General features: G+C 42.7%; 3 protein-coding genes across 5 annotated transcripts; 2 read left to right on the top strand and 1 right to left on the bottom strand.

Moving 5' to 3' along the window:
• Positions 1–1,990: 1,990 nt before the first annotated feature.
• LOC129814575 (uncharacterized) lies at positions 1,991–4,510 on the top strand. The gene is made up of 10 exons (XM_055867750.1): positions 1,991–2,060; positions 2,220–2,404; positions 2,481–2,584; positions 2,850–2,941; positions 3,101–3,281; positions 3,536–3,641; positions 3,721–3,809; positions 3,890–3,981; positions 4,105–4,212; positions 4,359–4,510. Exons 1-10 carry the CDS (start codon positions 1,994–1,996, stop codon positions 4,391–4,393), a joined length of 1,059 nt encoding a protein of 352 aa, XP_055723725.1. The 5' UTR covers positions 1,991–1,993; the 3' UTR covers positions 4,394–4,510.
• Positions 4,511–5,514: 1,004 nt separating this feature from the next.
• Positions 5,515–10,912, top strand: LOC129813869 (RING finger protein 212B-like). 2 transcript variants are annotated; one of them, XM_055866453.1, is made up of 14 exons: positions 5,515–5,633; positions 5,972–6,123; positions 6,236–6,288; positions 6,430–6,504; positions 6,643–6,749; positions 6,844–6,904; positions 7,034–7,062; positions 7,157–7,200; positions 7,355–7,379; positions 7,534–7,597; positions 7,702–7,765; positions 8,021–8,051; positions 9,717–9,805; positions 9,993–10,912. In XM_055866453.1, exons 2-13 carry the CDS (start codon positions 6,018–6,020, stop codon positions 9,799–9,801), a joined length of 744 nt encoding a protein of 247 aa, XP_055722428.1. In that variant the 5' UTR covers positions 5,515–5,633; positions 5,972–6,017; the 3' UTR covers positions 9,802–9,805; positions 9,993–10,912. The 2 variants fall into 2 exon arrangements, with proteins under 2 accessions (XP_055722428.1, XP_055722427.1); XM_055866452.1 differs by having other exon boundaries at positions 9,717–10,912.
• A 164-nt stretch (positions 10,913–11,076) lies between these two features.
• Positions 11,077–16,267, bottom strand: LOC129813867 (zinc fingers and homeoboxes protein 1-like). 2 transcript variants are annotated; one of them, XM_055866451.1, is made up of 3 exons: positions 16,165–16,267; positions 14,515–14,624; positions 11,077–14,071 (listed from the first exon to the last, which is right to left on the bottom strand). In XM_055866451.1, exon 3 carries the CDS (start codon positions 14,041–14,043, stop codon positions 11,956–11,958), a length of 2,088 nt encoding a protein of 695 aa, XP_055722426.1. In that variant the 5' UTR covers positions 14,044–14,071; positions 14,515–14,624; positions 16,165–16,267; the 3' UTR covers positions 11,077–11,955. The 2 variants fall into 2 exon arrangements, with proteins under 2 accessions (XP_055722426.1, XP_055722425.1); XM_055866450.1 differs by having other exon boundaries at positions 15,864–16,259.
• Positions 16,268–16,998: the final 731 nt, after the last annotated feature.

Genomic DNA, 16,998 nt, shown 5'->3' with positions numbered 1-16,998 from the left:
AGGGGTGAATGTAACAGGTGTAAAATATACTTTATGTATTTCACCGAAAATCCCTCATATTTATTTGTATTTATTATTTTAAGGTTATTTTAAGATGTATTACATTACTTTCAAGAGTGAATTCTTTTATTGTATTTCTTTTCTAAATTGTGTTAATGCTGTGATGTCATCAACAGGAGCCATGATCTTACTCCTCAGTTTGCTCAGTGTGATGAGGAGAGGCAAATATACTTGTACGGAGTCCAGACTGCAGCAGTAACTTTTGCCTTGTATTTGTATCCATTCCATGCAATCATTAAAAGAGAGACAACCGGCTGAATTGTGTTCAGAGCCTTATCTTCCACCTACACCTTACCAACACACAACGCAGAAAGGCACCAGTGCACAACCGGTTACACCTGCAGCTGGAGGTTGTTAACATAGCAAAACACACAGATGGCAGTGGTTAACTTGATTGCTTGCTGACATTTATTATAGGCATCGCCAATTGACAATAACCCTAAGCCCTATTCTAATCCTAACCCTGGCCCCAAACCTGAACCCTATTCTAACTCTGACCCTGCTAACTGGGAATTAGCTAGCTATGCTAATAGACATGATATTATGCTATCTAGCTAGCTAGCATTTATTTAGGCAGAGCATCCTGCCCTCAACATACTAACCTAGCATATTACTACTTTACTAAAACAACTAATGTTTCTCTCAACAAAAAGCTTATTTCTCTCTTTTTTGTACAAATTTGTTTAAATCCCTTAGTTAGCAATTATCCTTTGCCAAAACAATCCAAACAATCCACTTTGACACCTTGTGCTGGGGACAATAAAAGGTTGCTCTAAAATGTGCAGTTTTGTCACAACACAACGCCACAGATGTGTCAAGTTTTGAGGGAGCATGCAATTGCCATGCTGACTGCAGGAAAGTCCACCAAAGCTTTTGCCAGAGAATTGACTGTTAATTTCTCTACCATAAGCCGCCTCCAACGTCGTTTTAGAGAATTTGGCAGTACCTCCAACCGGCCTTACAACCACAGACCACGTGTAACCACGCCAGCCCAGGACGTCCACATCTGGCTTCTTCACCTGAGGGATCATCTGAAACCAGCCACCCCGACAGCTGATGAAACTGAGGAGTATTTCTGTCTGTAATAAAGCCCTTTTGTGGGGAAAAACTCATTCTGAATGGCTTGGCCTGGCTCCCATGTGGCTGCACCCCTACTCTCCCAGTCCCAGCCATGGCTGCGCCCCTGCCCAGTCCTGTGAAATCCATAATGGCCTAATGAATTTAAGTCAGTTGACTGATTTCCTTATATGAAATGTAACTCAGAAAAATCTTTAATTGTTGCTAGTGGTGTTTATATTTTGGTTCAGTATAGTTAACGTTAGCGAACTCTGCAATCTATACAGGGATGACTGTTTCAATGGCAATGGCCTGCTGCGATGCCCACTATATAGCGCTTTTCAGATCTATTCATATATTTAGGTACGGCAGACAGCTAAATCGGTGATGAGATAATCATTCAGTATGTAAACTAGCGGGCTTGGCCACCAATTAAATGGCTGGTCTTACCTTAACCTTGATCAGCATTTTGACTGTCGCATAAAATACGCTTTAAATCGATGTAAAAAATACCTAATCCACACTTAGTGTGGTACTGTCAAATTGAGCAAACCAGATTGTTCAATCTTTTTGATTCAACTTTATTTCCTGTGTAAGTCACTATTCAGTCCGTCCATCGTGTTTTGTGAGACATAGGTTCCGCTTTGCAGACTACTTTATGGGGAAAAGATGTGACTATTACAATTTTTACTTTTAAAACCCATAAAAATTCAAGGATGTTTTCAGACCAGGAAATACCAAAACTGATGATGTTGGTAAGTTTTTAGGTCTATAATTATTGATCCTTGACCTCTCACAGGTGTTCAGAATTAAGATGATTAGGATCAATTGGTCCATAAATATTTCTAGTTTGTAGGCACTCCTAGATCATTCAGTCATGTCTCTCCTTTGGCAATGTGCAATTGTTTTGGCTGTTGTAGCAGCAGCAAGCGCTGCCAATGAAGGTATGTCTAATAATGAACGCATAATATGATTATGTAGCGCTGATACCATGTTAACTTGAATAGGCTACTTATCTCATGCTGACCGCCTAACAGACTAGCCAAGTTGTGGTGTTGGCTCTTGAGATGTGAATGATGACATTATCAAATTTATATTTTTAGATTTTAATGTGGATTGTGAGAAACACTCCATTAAAGTGACATGGAAGGTCAGTCCAGAGTTGGTTGAAAATGCTGCCCGTCTTTTCCTTGGACACTGTGTTCCGTCCACATTTTCTGTTCTTCCCACGGGAGAAGGGATGGCGACATTCCACTACAACCTCAATGGCTGTGCCATCAAGAAACGGGTAATGTCTCACTCTTGACCCAATGTATGCCATTTTGGATCCTGCAACGACTAATGCTTCTCCTTCTATTCCCCAGGTGACTGGCAAAAAACACATCTATTCAACCAACCTGACTTACAGACCTGACCGAAAGCCCAAACCTGCTGCTATTAGTCACCATATTAAGTGTGTTTACATAAGGTAACCATCTATGCCAGGGGTACTCAACTCTTACCCTAAGAGGTCTGGCGCCTGCTGTCTTTCGGTTCTACTTTATCATTAATTGCATACACCTGGTGTCCCAGGTCTAAATCAGTCCCTGATTTAGAGGGGTATGATTTTTTTTCAAATGCAGTGGATGTGTTGCCTTTTAGGGCTCCATTGGGTGTACTGTAGCTATGGTGTTGGAATCAAATCTTCCTTTGCCACCTTCATTATTAAACTAAACATTCCCCCTTGTATGTAGACCTGAGGGATGGATTCCCCCATTCCTTATCCCTGCCTATGGTAGTGCTGAGGGTCATGGAGGATTGGTTTTCCACATGGCACTCCTCAATGGTGAGTGACTCGTACAACAACAATTATTGTAAGAATATGTTCAGTCAAATTACCTGGTAAAGAAATGCCTAGCAGAGGACACTGCCCAAAGCTAGTTGAAACCTGTGGCTGTACAGTACGTATGAGCATTGCGCCCCTTCCCCCCTCTGTTGCATGTAGAAGACCTTACTGGTCTGGCTAAGACCAGCCTGTTTCCCCTGGGCTCTTTCATCCCCATCTGGGCAGCAGTGGATCAGAAGGACCATCAGCCCTTGCTGCTGCTCTTGGAGGAGTGTGTGGCGGCCACAACACCAGAACTGCAGTCTGCGAGCCTGGTGTACCCCATCATCACCAACAAGGGGTATGTACCAGACCTGGCTATGGCCATGTAGGGTGCACATTTTGGTTTTTGACTGCCTAGCGCTACACAGCCTACTCAAATGACCAACTCGTCATCAAGCTTTGATTATTTGAATCTGCTGTGTAGTGCTAGGGCGAACCCCAAAATGTGCACGGGGGGAATTCATCCCATTAAAGTATTGAATACATTTTAAAGTTGGCTTATTTGCTGGATGGAAGTTCTGTTTGTCTGCTCATTGCACAATGCATTTTCAGTTGCCTTGCAGATGGGAAGACTGGGAACTCCAGGTTCCTGCCTAGGTACCACTCGTCTGCTATTCTGCTTTACCTGCAGTCCTTCAAGTTTGCCCTAGGCGAGGAAGTGAGTGGACCACAAGTTCTCGGTATGACTGGGTTGTTTTCATACTGTAGCTCTTGACTGTTCTTTTATTTCACCCCAGGTGTATATTCATTGTAAGCTTGTTGCATGGGACCCTGAGGTTTTTGATATAGAAAAGAAGGCCTGCCACTACATTAAAGAGACTGGAGAGTAAGTATTGGTCACATTCTTTAACATTGGACCATAATGACGTTAGTGCCAATGCAACGGCCAACTTTTTTTATTCATAGATGGGAGCTGCTGGACGACCCGTCTCAAAGTGACCTCTGCAAGTGCTGTGACTCGAGTTGCAAGCCTCGGTTGAAGAGGGGTGTGGATTCAGGTATTTTGAGGCGCTTCATTTCAAGCCTGAATAAACTGTAGTTCCATATTCATTTGAGCTGATCACTCTTGAGTTTCTGATGGGAATGCAGCTTGAAGTAATTTATATATATTTTTTTCTCAGAACCCCAGGGCCTGGTTCAAAACTCTGTTCTTGGACCGCTCACAATAGTGGAAAACTCTGAAACCCAGATCCCCAGTGAATTTGTAAAATATCCTACTGTAGAACAAGGTTGGTGCTTTTGGCATTGAAGACTATAGTTTACACTTGGCTTTTAATTGTATCAGCTTTGATGCCAAATGAACTTGAACCTGTAATTGACTCATCTGTCATTGCAATGAGATGCATGTTACTAACAATTCTTCAATCTGTTACAGGGATGGCTGTCTTTTCTGTCTCCACAGCCATCTAATTGTTGGTGGCCTGAAGGGTGCATCACTTTCCAGTACATTTAGAGAAGGTGTGGAAACTACACCCCCAGTATGGTCCTTTGACTTTAGCATGTTTCAATAAAATGAGTACTTTACAATGGTTTTTGTCTCTAATGATTGTCGGTTGTCAAAATGCTATGATCCTGATGAGATGTACCCTAAATCCAGTAGTGCGGAGCCGGTATCTACACAAAATAGCCTAGAGGTGACCATCTGGTTGTAAGAAGATGATCACAATGTGAGTGCTCAGTGTTTTGCGACTGTTCTGGACTACCCAGTGTCCTGTTTACTCTTGAACTGTAACACTTTCTTCTCTTGGCATAATTAGTTTGCTAATGATAGTCACAGCAGGTGTTCATGCAATGGTAAAGCTATTTGAAAGATTGTCGTAAGTGAACCTGATTATTGTTGACTATACATCAGCCACCCCAAGATCAATTTGACACCTGGTAAGAAATAATTAGACACCTGTGGTAATCTGAAGTACCCAAAAAAGCCCCTCACACAATCAGAAATACAAATACTAGTAATGGCTGCCAAAGGTGCATAAACAAAGTACTGAGTAAAGGGTCTGAATACTTATGTAAATGTAATTTTTACTTTTTTTTTATACATTTGCAACATTTTCTAAACCGTTTTTGCTTTGTCATTATGGGGTATTGTGTGCAGATTGAGGGGAAAAAAATTTGAATCCATTTTAGAATAAGGCTAAAATACTTTACCAATGCGCTGTAGGCCTATTCACATGTGAAAGACTAACAACAGGATTAATGATTAGCCACTGTTCTTAAGTCATTTTTCCTGCTTAAACTTGGATATTTTGGAAATCAAGGTGATATTGAGCAAACAATGACTAGGGTATTGATACTGTTGTGACAAGTACATCTGCTGCGCACCTGTTTTTGCTCAGTCTTGTCATACAATATTGACAATGGAATACACTTTTAATATTTTATAAACCATATAGTTATCAAAGACATATCTTAGCTGGAGTCCAGGACATTTTGTTCAATGGAATTTCTCTCTGCACGGTTACCGTATCATGTGAATTTAGCGCGCTATGGAGGACTCGACCAATCAACGACGCGCGTGCATTCAACGGTATTCACCCTGCAGTGCAGGAGAACAGGACTAGTAGCTTAGTAAAAATGTAAACTAAAGCAGACTTTTCAGCTCATCTTCACGCTGATGGTCAACTAAGGCCAACATTTCAAAACTAAGGTAGTCAACAACATTGAAATTAGTCATATTTCATATTTGAGTGTGTCTGACGTGTTTTCTTTGCCTTGCATCACTTTACAATCTTATGCTAGCTAGCTGGTTTGCTAGGTAACGTTAGCTGCTAAGCTAACATTACTGGCTAGTCAGACTCAGACTAGGTTTCAAACTAGTCATTGATCATATCTAATGTTAGCGAGCTGGCTAGTTTGCTAGCGACACAAAAGTCCAATTGATACGCAAACTTGAGACAATAAACCGGGTTAAAATGCATGAACATAACTAGTTAACATTATCATGATGGAATCCAGTCATCCAGAATTCTAACCTTTCTCTCCAAGGTTTTGTGTCAAAATTCAAGAGCTAGTCAAGTCACAAGGCATTGGGATGGACTGGTTCCACTGTAACAGCTGCTTCCGAAGAGAGGGGCAGAACTTTGCTGTCTCCAGCTGTGGTCACATCTGCTGTGAAGGCTGCATCAACCCCAATAAAAGTATGACTGTTGTCATTTCCCTGTCCCCCGCCCACACCCATCCTATGGTCCCAGATCTGTTCTTATTTCATACTGTTGTGTTGTCTCCAAATGTTGCCTTTTTTCCCCTCAGAACATTGCACTGTGTGTGGAGCCAGCTGCAATTACCTGGCCATCTCAGACCAGGTTAGTTTACTTTTTTCAATTCAATGACTGTCACTGATTCATCAACAGCAACATGTAGCCTACCCAGTAAATCAAGTGTCCCTCATCTCTACATACTTATAACACTTTCTTCTCCCTACATCACTCTTCCTATATTGGAAGATGAAGCCTCAGGAGCAGGTGTTCTTCAAAGACCCTGTGAAGCTCATTCAGTCTCGTCTGGAGCACATAGCACAGGTTCAACTCTGTTTTACATTTTGTGTTAGGTGTATTTGATATAAAAGTTGCGGGGTAAAAATGAAAGTTAAACACAAATGTTTATTATGGGCCTACCAGCGCAGCACCTATTTGTACGATGATATCGCTGCCTGTCAGATTGCTCTATTCCAGCAAAGGCAGAAGGAAAGGGTCATTGTCTACTTCAAAAACAAATCTATGGAGCTGGAGAGGAGACTGAAGGATGTGACAGATCAGTGTTACAGGTTCAGTAACAACAACCGATAGTATGTTACTGTTATTCTTCTGCCTTCAGTCAATTACAGTGACATTTCTTTCTCTCGCATAACTTTTATGCAGGCAAGTTTTAGAGCTGAAAAGAGAGAATGCCGAGTTGAAGAAACCTCTCTCTCAGAGGAGGGTATGATTTTCAGTGTATTTAGCATCGAATGTCTTTGAGCAATTAGCAAACACTGTCTTTTGACTTTGATTAATCAAGTACGCTATTGCTGTCACAATACTCATTTTAGACTTTACTCTTTTTTCACAGGCATCACCTGGACAATTTCAAACAAATGGGTATAAGTCTCTACTATTTATCACATCTGAGAAAAATATTTGCAATATGTCATTAAGCTTAAAGCGTTTACTGACAACTGATCTGTTTCCCTAGCAGTGCCCAAAGGATGTCTCTCCCAGTGGCTGTTACCTCCCCAGGTAAAGATGAATGTTGATGGGTTGTGGTCAGAGGCATTTCAGAGATCTTAGCAAGACGATACAATTTAAATTAATCCCTAATAGGAGAAATTCCATTTTAAACCTCAGATGAGCAATGGTGTGTAACTTTCCTTATCTGTCTTTACACTTACAGTCACCCCTCGCTCACGTCCTGTTAGGTAGGAGATATATGAATGTGGTTGCACAGACAGGCATGTATGCATACACACATCACACTGACTGTCTAACAGCAGTCTTTCAAACACAATGTCCTATATTCTCTCAATTTATTAAATTCAGAGATATTTTCACCTGTCAATAACTATGTTTCAGCCACCAAGGCTTTGCTGAAACCCAGGAGAGATTCAGAGATAGAAACCCTAGGCTCACCCTCGCAGTGAGTTTTCATTCCTTCTGTCTTAACTGTAGCAGACTGAGAAACCCTCCTCCAGTAAGTGTATTTTCTTATGGTCTCTGTTTCTCTCCTGCTCCTGCTCTCAGACTCCGCCTGGTTCTGCCACATCAATCTCCAGCCTGAGCTCTCTGCACGAGCGTGGTGGCTTCAGTGAGTGGCACACAACAGATTTAACTTAATGTCATGAAAAAGAAAATCATTGGCACATTTTCATGCCAAACATTTTTGAAAGATGTCACACAAACATATCAACAATCGACAGATAGTTAAAGATTGGCATAGAATTGTCTTAGCATACCATGGTAGTTCATTCAAGCAACACAACTATTTTTCTGTAAATCACTTTGAACATCAAACTGTCAAATGTGGGATTGAAATGTTACATTTGTTTCTCTCTTCTCATAGGGACTCCCACCATTATTAGCACTCCCACCCGGTAAGAATGGATGAATATCAGTTGATTTCCATTTCCATGGTGCATCGTTGAAAGTAGTGGTACGGGTGGACTTACATTAGTAATGTTGTAGTAAGATCGCTCTTCAACATCAGATTTGCTACTTTTCTGTTTTCACCTTCCTTACTTCAGCCTTTGGATGTGGTGTGACCAGAGCCACGTTCCTGCTTCATCCATGTGTGTGCACCTATTAGCGTACCGTAAATACCATAGTATATGGACAAACAAAATAAGGAACGCACATCAAACTATACAGGAGCTTCTCATCTAAACCATAATGTTGCACTCTTGGTTAATGCAATGATTCACAAATGTGTTCCTATTTTAAGCCTATAATTAGCAATTTGGCTAACAGCAAAAATGCTATCTACTGGTATTAAGGTAATTCTTACAGGTACATGTAGTGTGGGAGATTCTCATTTGAACAAAAGTCAGTCCTCTCCTCAATTCCTCCGTCTTCGCTCCTTCATGACCCAGAAACTGATAATTGGTTGTGTCAATTACACCGAACAAAAATATAAAAGCAACATGTGAAAGAAATGTTCATACGCACAAAAAGCTTTTCTCTCAAATTTGTTTACATCCCTGTTAGTGAGCATTTCTCCTTTGCTAAGATAATCCATCCACCTGACATGTGTGGCATATCAAGAAGCTGATAAAACAGCATGATCATTAAACAGGACCTTGTGCCAGGGACAAAAAAAGGCCATTCTAAAATGTGCAGTTTTGTCACACAATGCCACAGAAGTCTGAAGTTTTGCCATGCTGACTGCAGGAATGTCCACCAGAGCTGTTGCCAGATAATTGAATGAACATTTCTCTACCATAAGCTGCCTCCGTCATCGTTTTAGAGAATTTGACAGTACGTCCAACTGGCATTACAACCGCAGACCACGTGTAACCACGCCAGCCCATGACCTCCACATCCGGGCTTCTTCACCTGCTGGATTGTCTGAAACCAGCCACCCGAAAAGCCGATGAAACCGGGTTTGCACAACAGAAGAACTTCTGCACAAACTGTCAGAAACCGTCTCGGGAAGCTCATCTGCATGCTCGTCGTCCTCACCAGGGTCTCGACCTGACTGCAGTTCGGCGTCGAAACTGACTTCAGTGGACAAAACTCACCTTCGATGGCCGCTGGCACGCTGGAGAAATGTGCTCTTTGCGGATGAATCCCTGGTAACTGTTCCCGCGTGAAGATCCTGAGGCCCATTGTTTTCGGATCCATGCACCTACCTTTTTTTTTGTTAAGGTATCTGTGACCAACAGATGCATATCAGTATTCCGAGTCATGTGAAATCCATAGATTAAGGCCTAATGAATTTATTGAAAATTGACCGATTTCCTTACATGAACTGTAACTCAGTAAAATCTTTGAAATTGTTACATGGAATATTTTTGTTCATTATAATTAGTAGGCGAATGGAGGAGTGTCCTCGCCTCCTCAGATCTATGAAGCACAACTGCCCTACCTGAATCCTTTGCAGAAGAGTTGTGTGGGAGACATCTCTCAAACAGAGTTGAATCTAGATCTGTCTCTTTACACTACAAAAGTATCAGGAGTATCGTTCCTGGGACTGTGTCGTCAAAGTAGTTTAGTGTAAAGAGGCCCAAAGCTAAATGAGCAAACCTCTCCCCAATTCTCAGGTCTGAGAATCTGACTCCGAACATTTTCCAGTTCTTGACTGGGTCATCACTGCACTCCCCAAGGCCTTTCAGAAATGGCCAGTAAACCGGTAGGTTATTGTTTCATGCTGTCTCATACTGACTTAATTTCAATTCTAGTGACAAAATTGAGATCCAGTTGAATTTAGGTTTTAAATTAAGTAGCTCCTAAAGTGACGAGTTGAAATGACAAAGATCCAACTTTGATTTCAGTACGTGTCCTTTAGTATTTTGGCATAGTTCTTACTTTTTCTGCAGAATCTGAAGAACAGCTGACCCCGATCTCAGAAAGTGCAGGGAAGCAGTTAACACACACATTTTTTTTTATATATTTTTTTACTTGTTTCCAGTGATGCAGTTGTGCAAATGTTAAATTGAACATAATACAACATTAAAAAGACATGCTCCCGTACTTTGGCAAATAAAGTATATATATATTATTTAAACCTCCCGCTTTGGGATGATGTGTCAAAGTGTAGTTCATATATGCATAATCTATGAGCAGAATTACTGTCTTCAATTCAATTAGCCACAAAATCCCTAGTTTGAAAATACTTTTCTTGAAACTGTGCAGCACCATTTCCCCTACATTTCACCCCACGTGGGCCAGCCCCTTAACAATGAGTTCTAGCCCTTGCATTGATTGGAAGCTAGCAAGAAGCCTGCCCAGCATTATCCAATGAGGTTGCAGGATGGGCCCAATGACTCAGTTGAAACAGTAGAGAGCAATGAGGTGGTGCACATCACATATGTGATGTAGTACGCAATTTTCAGGGATCACTTTTGGCTTGGGAGTGCTACTTTCACAACTACTAGATAGAAAAGATAGAAAAGTACTGGAGAATCTCTGACTTTTGAAATGAGCGCCATGTGTCCAGTTAGGTAGAAAATTGAAAAACTGTTTACAACTACAATTAAAGGGATCGGCAACTGAGAATAGTGTTAAGACAAACATTTCTCCTCCAGCCCTCTACAGCATTCTTGTACTTCCTTTGTAATGTTCTCATAGCTAATAGAAAAAACATTTACACTGTAGAAAATGTTGCTTAATGTTGATTAAAATACTTTTACTGGTATACCTGGATGAATGTAATATGTGTAATTTTCCCCTCAGAGGCATAGAAAATGGCCTGCACAAAACACTACTTATTGCGTTGGATTAAAGTGGACTAAGACAATCTATTATGCTTCTGTCCCTTCTCTGCTGAACTGAATTTGGTTGGATTACACAATTCCAGTGACTTCTTTTGCCCCTCAATCCCCTCACACAAATGCTCAATATAGGAAGAATACTGTCCCCACCAATCTGGGGCATGGACTACGTGAAATAAACTGAAAACCCAACAATAAAATAAGCCTATATTGCAGCCCTTCACAGGTAAACAGAAATTGAGACAGTTGAGCAGAGTGAAAAATACAGGATTATACAGAACCAAAGAGTGCAGTTCAGTATCTTCAGTTTATCCAAAATATGTTTGGAACTTGTAGTCTTTGTGGACATTGAACTTCACTTTAAAACATTGCAGGTCAGTGCAAACTGCATAACAATTTTAATAGGTATTCAATGTTTCTGAAAAGGAATGCATTTAATAAACATTATCACAGCTAAAATGTCAGGGCTCAAAAATTCAAGTGCAACCTGTCTATTCAGAAGTATTAGGTGTGGATGTCCAGTTTGTTTTTGTAAAAAGGACATGTAGGTTGTAAAGGAATGATTACTACTTTAAGTGATTAATCAGTGTCTTTACCCTAAGACTCATAAATGATGTTATGTTTAGGTTTTCCCAGTGCAGTTTCACTTCTGTAAAATACAGAACTAAACTACAGTACCTAAGGAGCTCTAACCAATACATACTTTTTATCCAGTTAATATGTTGCTACAATACTGGACTACAAATTATATAACACAAACAAAATAGGTGGGGGGGAATTGAACCAGTGTACTATGTACTGTCCTGTCTACAGTAGGCAGCACCATCAGGATTTAGTCCAAACTTATGAAAAAAAGAGAATGCAGCAATAATTCAGCACAGTCGCAAAATCTGTGCTGATACTAAGCATTTAAGAGTCACACCTGCTCACATTAAAGCAAAGTAATTCAATATGAAATGTATGTCAAATTTATGAGAAATTCTGGGTAAGACATTATCAGTCTTGTCCTCTGTAAAAAAAGAGAGACACTGCTACTTTCCAACCCCTACCAGCCCACAAGTTCCTCATCTCAATCAGTAACATTGGGCTCTGGGTCAAATGCCTTGCTCTCCTGAGATGCAAACCAGTCCCGCACCTGCTGGTAGCTCATTCGTGACTTTTTGCAAAGGGCATCAAGGTCTTTCTCATGAAGAACCCCTGTCGAGCGATGGTAAACCTCCAGCGGATTGATGTCCGGGGAATCTGCAGTGGATGTTGGTGCTGTTGCGCCATTCACTTGAGACTTTCGTTTGCGGCTACCCGTAACCCGAGGGGTTCCACTGGAACCGTTTCCACCACTGCCATTTTGCTGTGTGGCTAATTCAGCCAGGAATTGCTCTCGGAATTGCTCACGGACCCCCTGCACCCAACGTAGCTGACCATTTTTAACAGCATAGCGCGTATCCCCAAACCACTGGCTGACATCTGCACGAGGCAAGCCTGTGAGCTCTACCAGCTGGGTGTAGTCCTCACTCTTAGGCCACTGGCACCGCAAGAAGTGCTCCTTTAGTATGTCCAGTTGTTCCTTGGTCTTCCGTGGTCGGCCAGCGGGTGTAAGAAGAGGAGACGAGGTTGAGGGAGGACTGGAGAGAGACAGGGCTGTCAGTGAGGCTTTGGCTGAGCGAGCAGACCTCTGCACCGTGCTGGTGCTAGAAGAACTACGCTTATTAGCAGTCAAAGTTGAAGGGGTGGTAGAATGCAAGGGGAGGGGGGAAGTGGAGATGGTAACGGCTGATGGTGATTGTTTAATCTCTGGGTTCTTACTGCCCATAAAGTGTAGAGGCTTTTCTTGTTTCACCACCGCCTCGTTCTCTTCCTTAACAGTTTCAGTGTGAACTGAGGCTTCCTCCGCAACCTCGTCCTCCTCTGCCTCCACTCCCACTGCTCCCTCCCCAAATGCCTCCAAGCTGTTTGACAGAAAGTTCTGGAAGAAGTGTGAATCTTTCACTCCGTTGCTGCGAGCTCCCTTCTCTTGAGCCCTTCCTTGCACTTCAACACCATTTTCTTGATCCCGAGGCCTGTGTGCTACGAGTGGAAGAGGTCGAAGTTGCTGAGATTCGTTCTTTGCGTCTCCTGTAGTCAACTGAGGATAGACCATGGATGTTCCAAGCAGTCCACGCCCATTTCTAAGCTGGTACCGGCTGTCGCTAAACCACTTGCGGATGTCATTGCGGCTCAGGCTGGTTTCCTCCTGCAGGCGTCGGAGCTCAGTCTCTGCGGGCCAGTTTTCCCGCAGGAAGCTGCTGCGAAGGACTGCAAGTTGGGCTTTGGTCTTTTTGTAGCGTCCGCGTTGTTGTTGCTGTGGAGAGCCAAGTGAGGTCTCAGAGAGGCTCAGGGAAGCATCAGTTGCGGTAGTTGCTGGCATGTCCACAGGAGGGCGGTAGTAGTATGAATCCTGAGGGGGTGGGAGAGAGGAACTGAAATGTTGGACAGTGGCGGCTGGTTTGCAGGGTTCTGGGGTCTCATGTCTGGCTCGTTTTCTTGGGTGAAGCAGGTAGGAGTGAAGACCATTATTAATTTGATCATCGTCCTCTGTCTCCACAGATATTGCCCCACACCCATTCCCAATTTTTATCTCCTTCTCATTTGCATAGTCGTTAGTCCGCTCAGGTCCGGCCAGCTTGCGACGCGTCTCCTCAATCTCCTCTGAGGCCCAGCTGATACCGTATTTGATTCTCTGCACCATGAACCAGACCTTGACTTTGTCCAGAGGCAGGGCACAAAGCCGTGCCAAGGCATTCACCTCACGAGATGTTGGGTATGGGAACACATTGAATGCCTGGACCAGCTCTGGGATGGTGTCAAGCTCACGTGTCTGATCTGACTGTGTCCATACTAGCTTCAGGCCCTCAGAGACCAAAGGCAGGCACACCACAGAGTTATGGTTGGTGCTGAAACTAACACCCCCATCTCTGCCCTCGCTTACATCACTGTCTGTTGCACTGGGGTCAGAGGATAGATTGCTCTTTCCATTGGTGATCTGATAGTGTGAAGTCTTGGAGGAATGCAGGGAGGTATGCTTTCCTTCATTCTCTGTCCATGTGACATCACACTGGGATGACTCCTTCATGTTTACCTCCAGTCCTATTCTTCTGTTACGGTCAACCTGTGTTGCCATCGGTGATGTCACCGCCCGTCACTCCAGTCTGGTAGAGATATGATAAAGATATCAAATACATTGTGTGCTTTATAAATTGATTATAACATTAACAGTGAAATCTCACTGGAGGTTGCCAATGTTTAGATACTATAATGGTGTCATGTGCTTTAGGGGAAAATGTGTCAAAGGAGGAGTATATGAGTCACGGTCTGGATGAAAGTATCTAGAGGAGGACTTTCTATTCCCAAAGTCAAAGACCTGACAGCTGTTTCCCCTCCCCCTCTAAGTCACACTCCCTTCTCAAAGTCTCACCATGAAACTGGTTGTATATCCTCTGTCCAGATTGTGCTCCCCTCCCCCTTGGAACCAAAGTGTGGTGATTGACTTGTGTTGTGAGGGTGGGGTGTGTAGTCAGGGGGTCTCAGGGAAAGAGGGGGGGGGGGGGGGGGGGGGGGGCTGTGAGAAATCTGCCACAGGCGCTTCTCTTACCCGTTTCCAGCACTGGCTTTGTTCCGTTGTCCTTGTTTCCCTTCAAGTCGTCAGTCCTCAGAATCAAGTTTGACCCCCCTGACAGAGGCAGTGAGGCACAGCAGAAACACCTATGGAAAGACAAAAGAGATTGAGCAATTGACATATTCAATGTGTAGGCAATTCATACATGATAAAATATATACATAAATAAAACATTGTCATTTATGAAAGTGTTGTATAATAACCTGCATTATTTATTTTTTAAACATCTAAAGCAGAGGCATTGACTTTACACAAAAGGTCAACTTGAGACTGGCTATTTGAAGAAATTTATGTGCAACCTCGGTCCTTATCTGACCAAAACCACAAGTTCATTGTCAATTCACAGAGCAAACTATGACGTGCAACAGGTGTAAATTTAAAGTAATTTCCCCCTGACAAACACACAAAACTGGAATTTAATCCAAGTACACCATACTCAAGAGGTCTATTTACCCTGGCGGGGCGCAGTGTGCATGTCCCAGACTGGCACTGTAACACCCGATTCAACTTACTTTGATGACCAATAACTAACCTTTGTTAGCGGAATCAGGTGTGTATGATGAATGAATAAGTGTGCAGGACTGTGACAAATGACGCATACCCTGTGTCCTTCCAGCTAGGCGTTCACATGATGATTACCACAGCACAGGGTTTCCCAAACTCAGCCCTTGGTCTTCCCAATGATGCACGTTTAAGTTTTTACCCTAGTGTTACACAGCTGATTTAAATAATCAAAGCTTGATGAGGTGATTATTTGAATCAGATGTGTAGTGTTAAGGCAAAAAACAACCAATACATCCCTGGGAGGCCCCAGGACCGAGTTTGGGAAACCCTGCGATTTTTAATAAACAAACTAAAACGAAAAGAAACTGGGAGTCAAGTATTTGAGAAATTAGATCAAGTAATGCTGACCAATTGAAGAGCCCGACGGTCAGAAATATCTAGTATCGGATCCCAGAACCAAATCATTAAAGTGATTAGCGAACTAAATGTATCCTGTTGCGTTCTGTTGGAACTCTGTTTCTCGGAAGTTATTCGTTCATATCCCAAAAATGATTGGGCCAACCAGGGAGTGAGCAAACTAGTAGCCCGTTAACATTTTATATTGCCGACGACAGAAAGATATTCGGCGCTTTACTAACGGTAACCAGGCCCCATATCATACAGCAAGACAGCATACGATGTTAAACAGCTCACAGGTTGGAGCAGTGGCCATGACAATAGGCCTACCCTTCCGATGTCTTGATCCTTTGTGGCGTACTAGCTAAAATGGTCAGACTGCGCACTCACACGGACACGCTTCAGTAATAACAAAAATAACTTACCGGAATCATGTATTTCACCCCTTCACTCTGGGGTTGGATAAAGTGAAAACAAAATATCCCAATCTTCTCTTTTGTTAATGGCTGAAGTTGGAGAGAACAAAACGGGGGAACAATACCGTTTGTCTGACCCTGATGCTTTATTTATCCGTCGAACCTCAAAACGGATTCTCGTTTCGGAAACAATTCTAGAACTTTGTAGCTGTCTCAAGTTGAGACCCAAACTGATACTAAATATGATACGCCTTTAGAATCGAATAATCGATTTGTTATTTGTTTGAAATTGTTTCCTTACTGTACCTACCCCCCTCGGTCCGTTGTTGCTTTTGTTCTGTAAATCCGAAAGTGTGTCGTGTCCGGCCAAATCGAGGCTAGGAGGACCAGGAACTCAGAGCACCCCCCCTCCCCTCAGTATCTCCTGGGTGACGGTAAAGAGGGTGTGCCCATCTATGCAAAGACAGGGATTGGAGGAAGGAGGTGCCTGTCATTGGGACTGGTCGGAAAAATAACTCTTCCATTACACACTTATAGGAACCGCAATCGCCATGTTTGTAAGGTTATCTTAGTTGTTTAGAAAGAGTACGTTCAGATTCCATTAGACCAACGATGGTCTATTATATTGACAAGATAGTCCAGTGACCGCTCTAACAATAGAAGTACATGTCATCGAAAGCAGGCGGGAGGAACTAGATCAGGTGGGACCATTCTAGCCAATGAGAGGGCAGAGACGCGTGTGAACAACAGGCCATAGAGATAGATGACTCATCTCTGTATCTGCTAATATCGTCTCTGTGACAGCATGGGTAGCGTAATTGAGCAATGCTTAGTCAATTTTCTTAATTTGCTGATTGCTCCCAACTCATAGGAACCCCCATTTAGTTTACTACATAAAAAATGTGTAAGCCCTCGATGGCAGTGTCCATGCTAAAGTGGAGCTGCGTTCCGTACGTTTTTACGCTCTGGGACGTTCAATTGAACGGAAACGTTGCTGTACTGAACCAGTTGAAAAACGGGAAGGGGTTGGGTTGTGGAACGCTGTCTGCATGGCCACTGCCCTTTAAACACGTTACTTCAAGCCACACCTCACCACACCCACCAAACGGGCGCAAACATACCTCAAAGTCTGTTCAAGAATGTT

This window comes from Salvelinus fontinalis, chromosome 17, assembly GCF_029448725.1.
Source record: "Salvelinus fontinalis isolate EN_2023a chromosome 17, ASM2944872v1, whole genome shotgun sequence".
Taxonomy (NCBI): Eukaryota; Metazoa; Chordata; class Actinopteri; order Salmoniformes; family Salmonidae; genus Salvelinus; species Salvelinus fontinalis.
Note: the sequence above shows the minus strand (reverse complement) of the source record. Positions and strands in the feature narration are given on the sequence as shown.

Excerpts from the sequence above, each read along its gene's own strand:
- LOC129814575 (XM_055867750.1), top strand. The coding sequence starts at position 1,994 with ATGTCTCTCCTTTGGCAATGTGCAATTGTTTTGGCTGTTGTAGCAGCA. Across the intron at positions 2,405-2,480 it reads GCTGTGCCATCAAGAAACGG|GTGACTGGCAAAAAACACAT; the intron begins GTAATGTCTCAC and ends TCTATTCCCCAG. Across the intron at positions 4,213-4,358 it reads ATATCCTACTGTAGAACAAG|GGATGGCTGTCTTTTCTGTC; the intron begins GTTGGTGCTTTT and ends AATCTGTTACAG.
- LOC129813869 (XM_055866453.1), top strand. The coding sequence starts at position 6,018 with ATGGACTGGTTCCACTGTAACAGCTGCTTCCGAAGAGAGGGGCAGAAC. Across the intron at positions 6,124-6,235 it reads CTGCATCAACCCCAATAAAA|AACATTGCACTGTGTGTGGA; the intron begins GTATGACTGTTG and ends TTTTCCCCTCAG. Across the intron at positions 6,750-6,843 it reads GTGACAGATCAGTGTTACAG|GCAAGTTTTAGAGCTGAAAA; the intron begins GTTCAGTAACAA and ends ACTTTTATGCAG.
- LOC129813867 (XM_055866451.1), bottom strand. The coding sequence starts at position 14,043 with ATGGCAACACAGGTTGACCGTAACAGAAGAATAGGACTGGAGGTAAAC.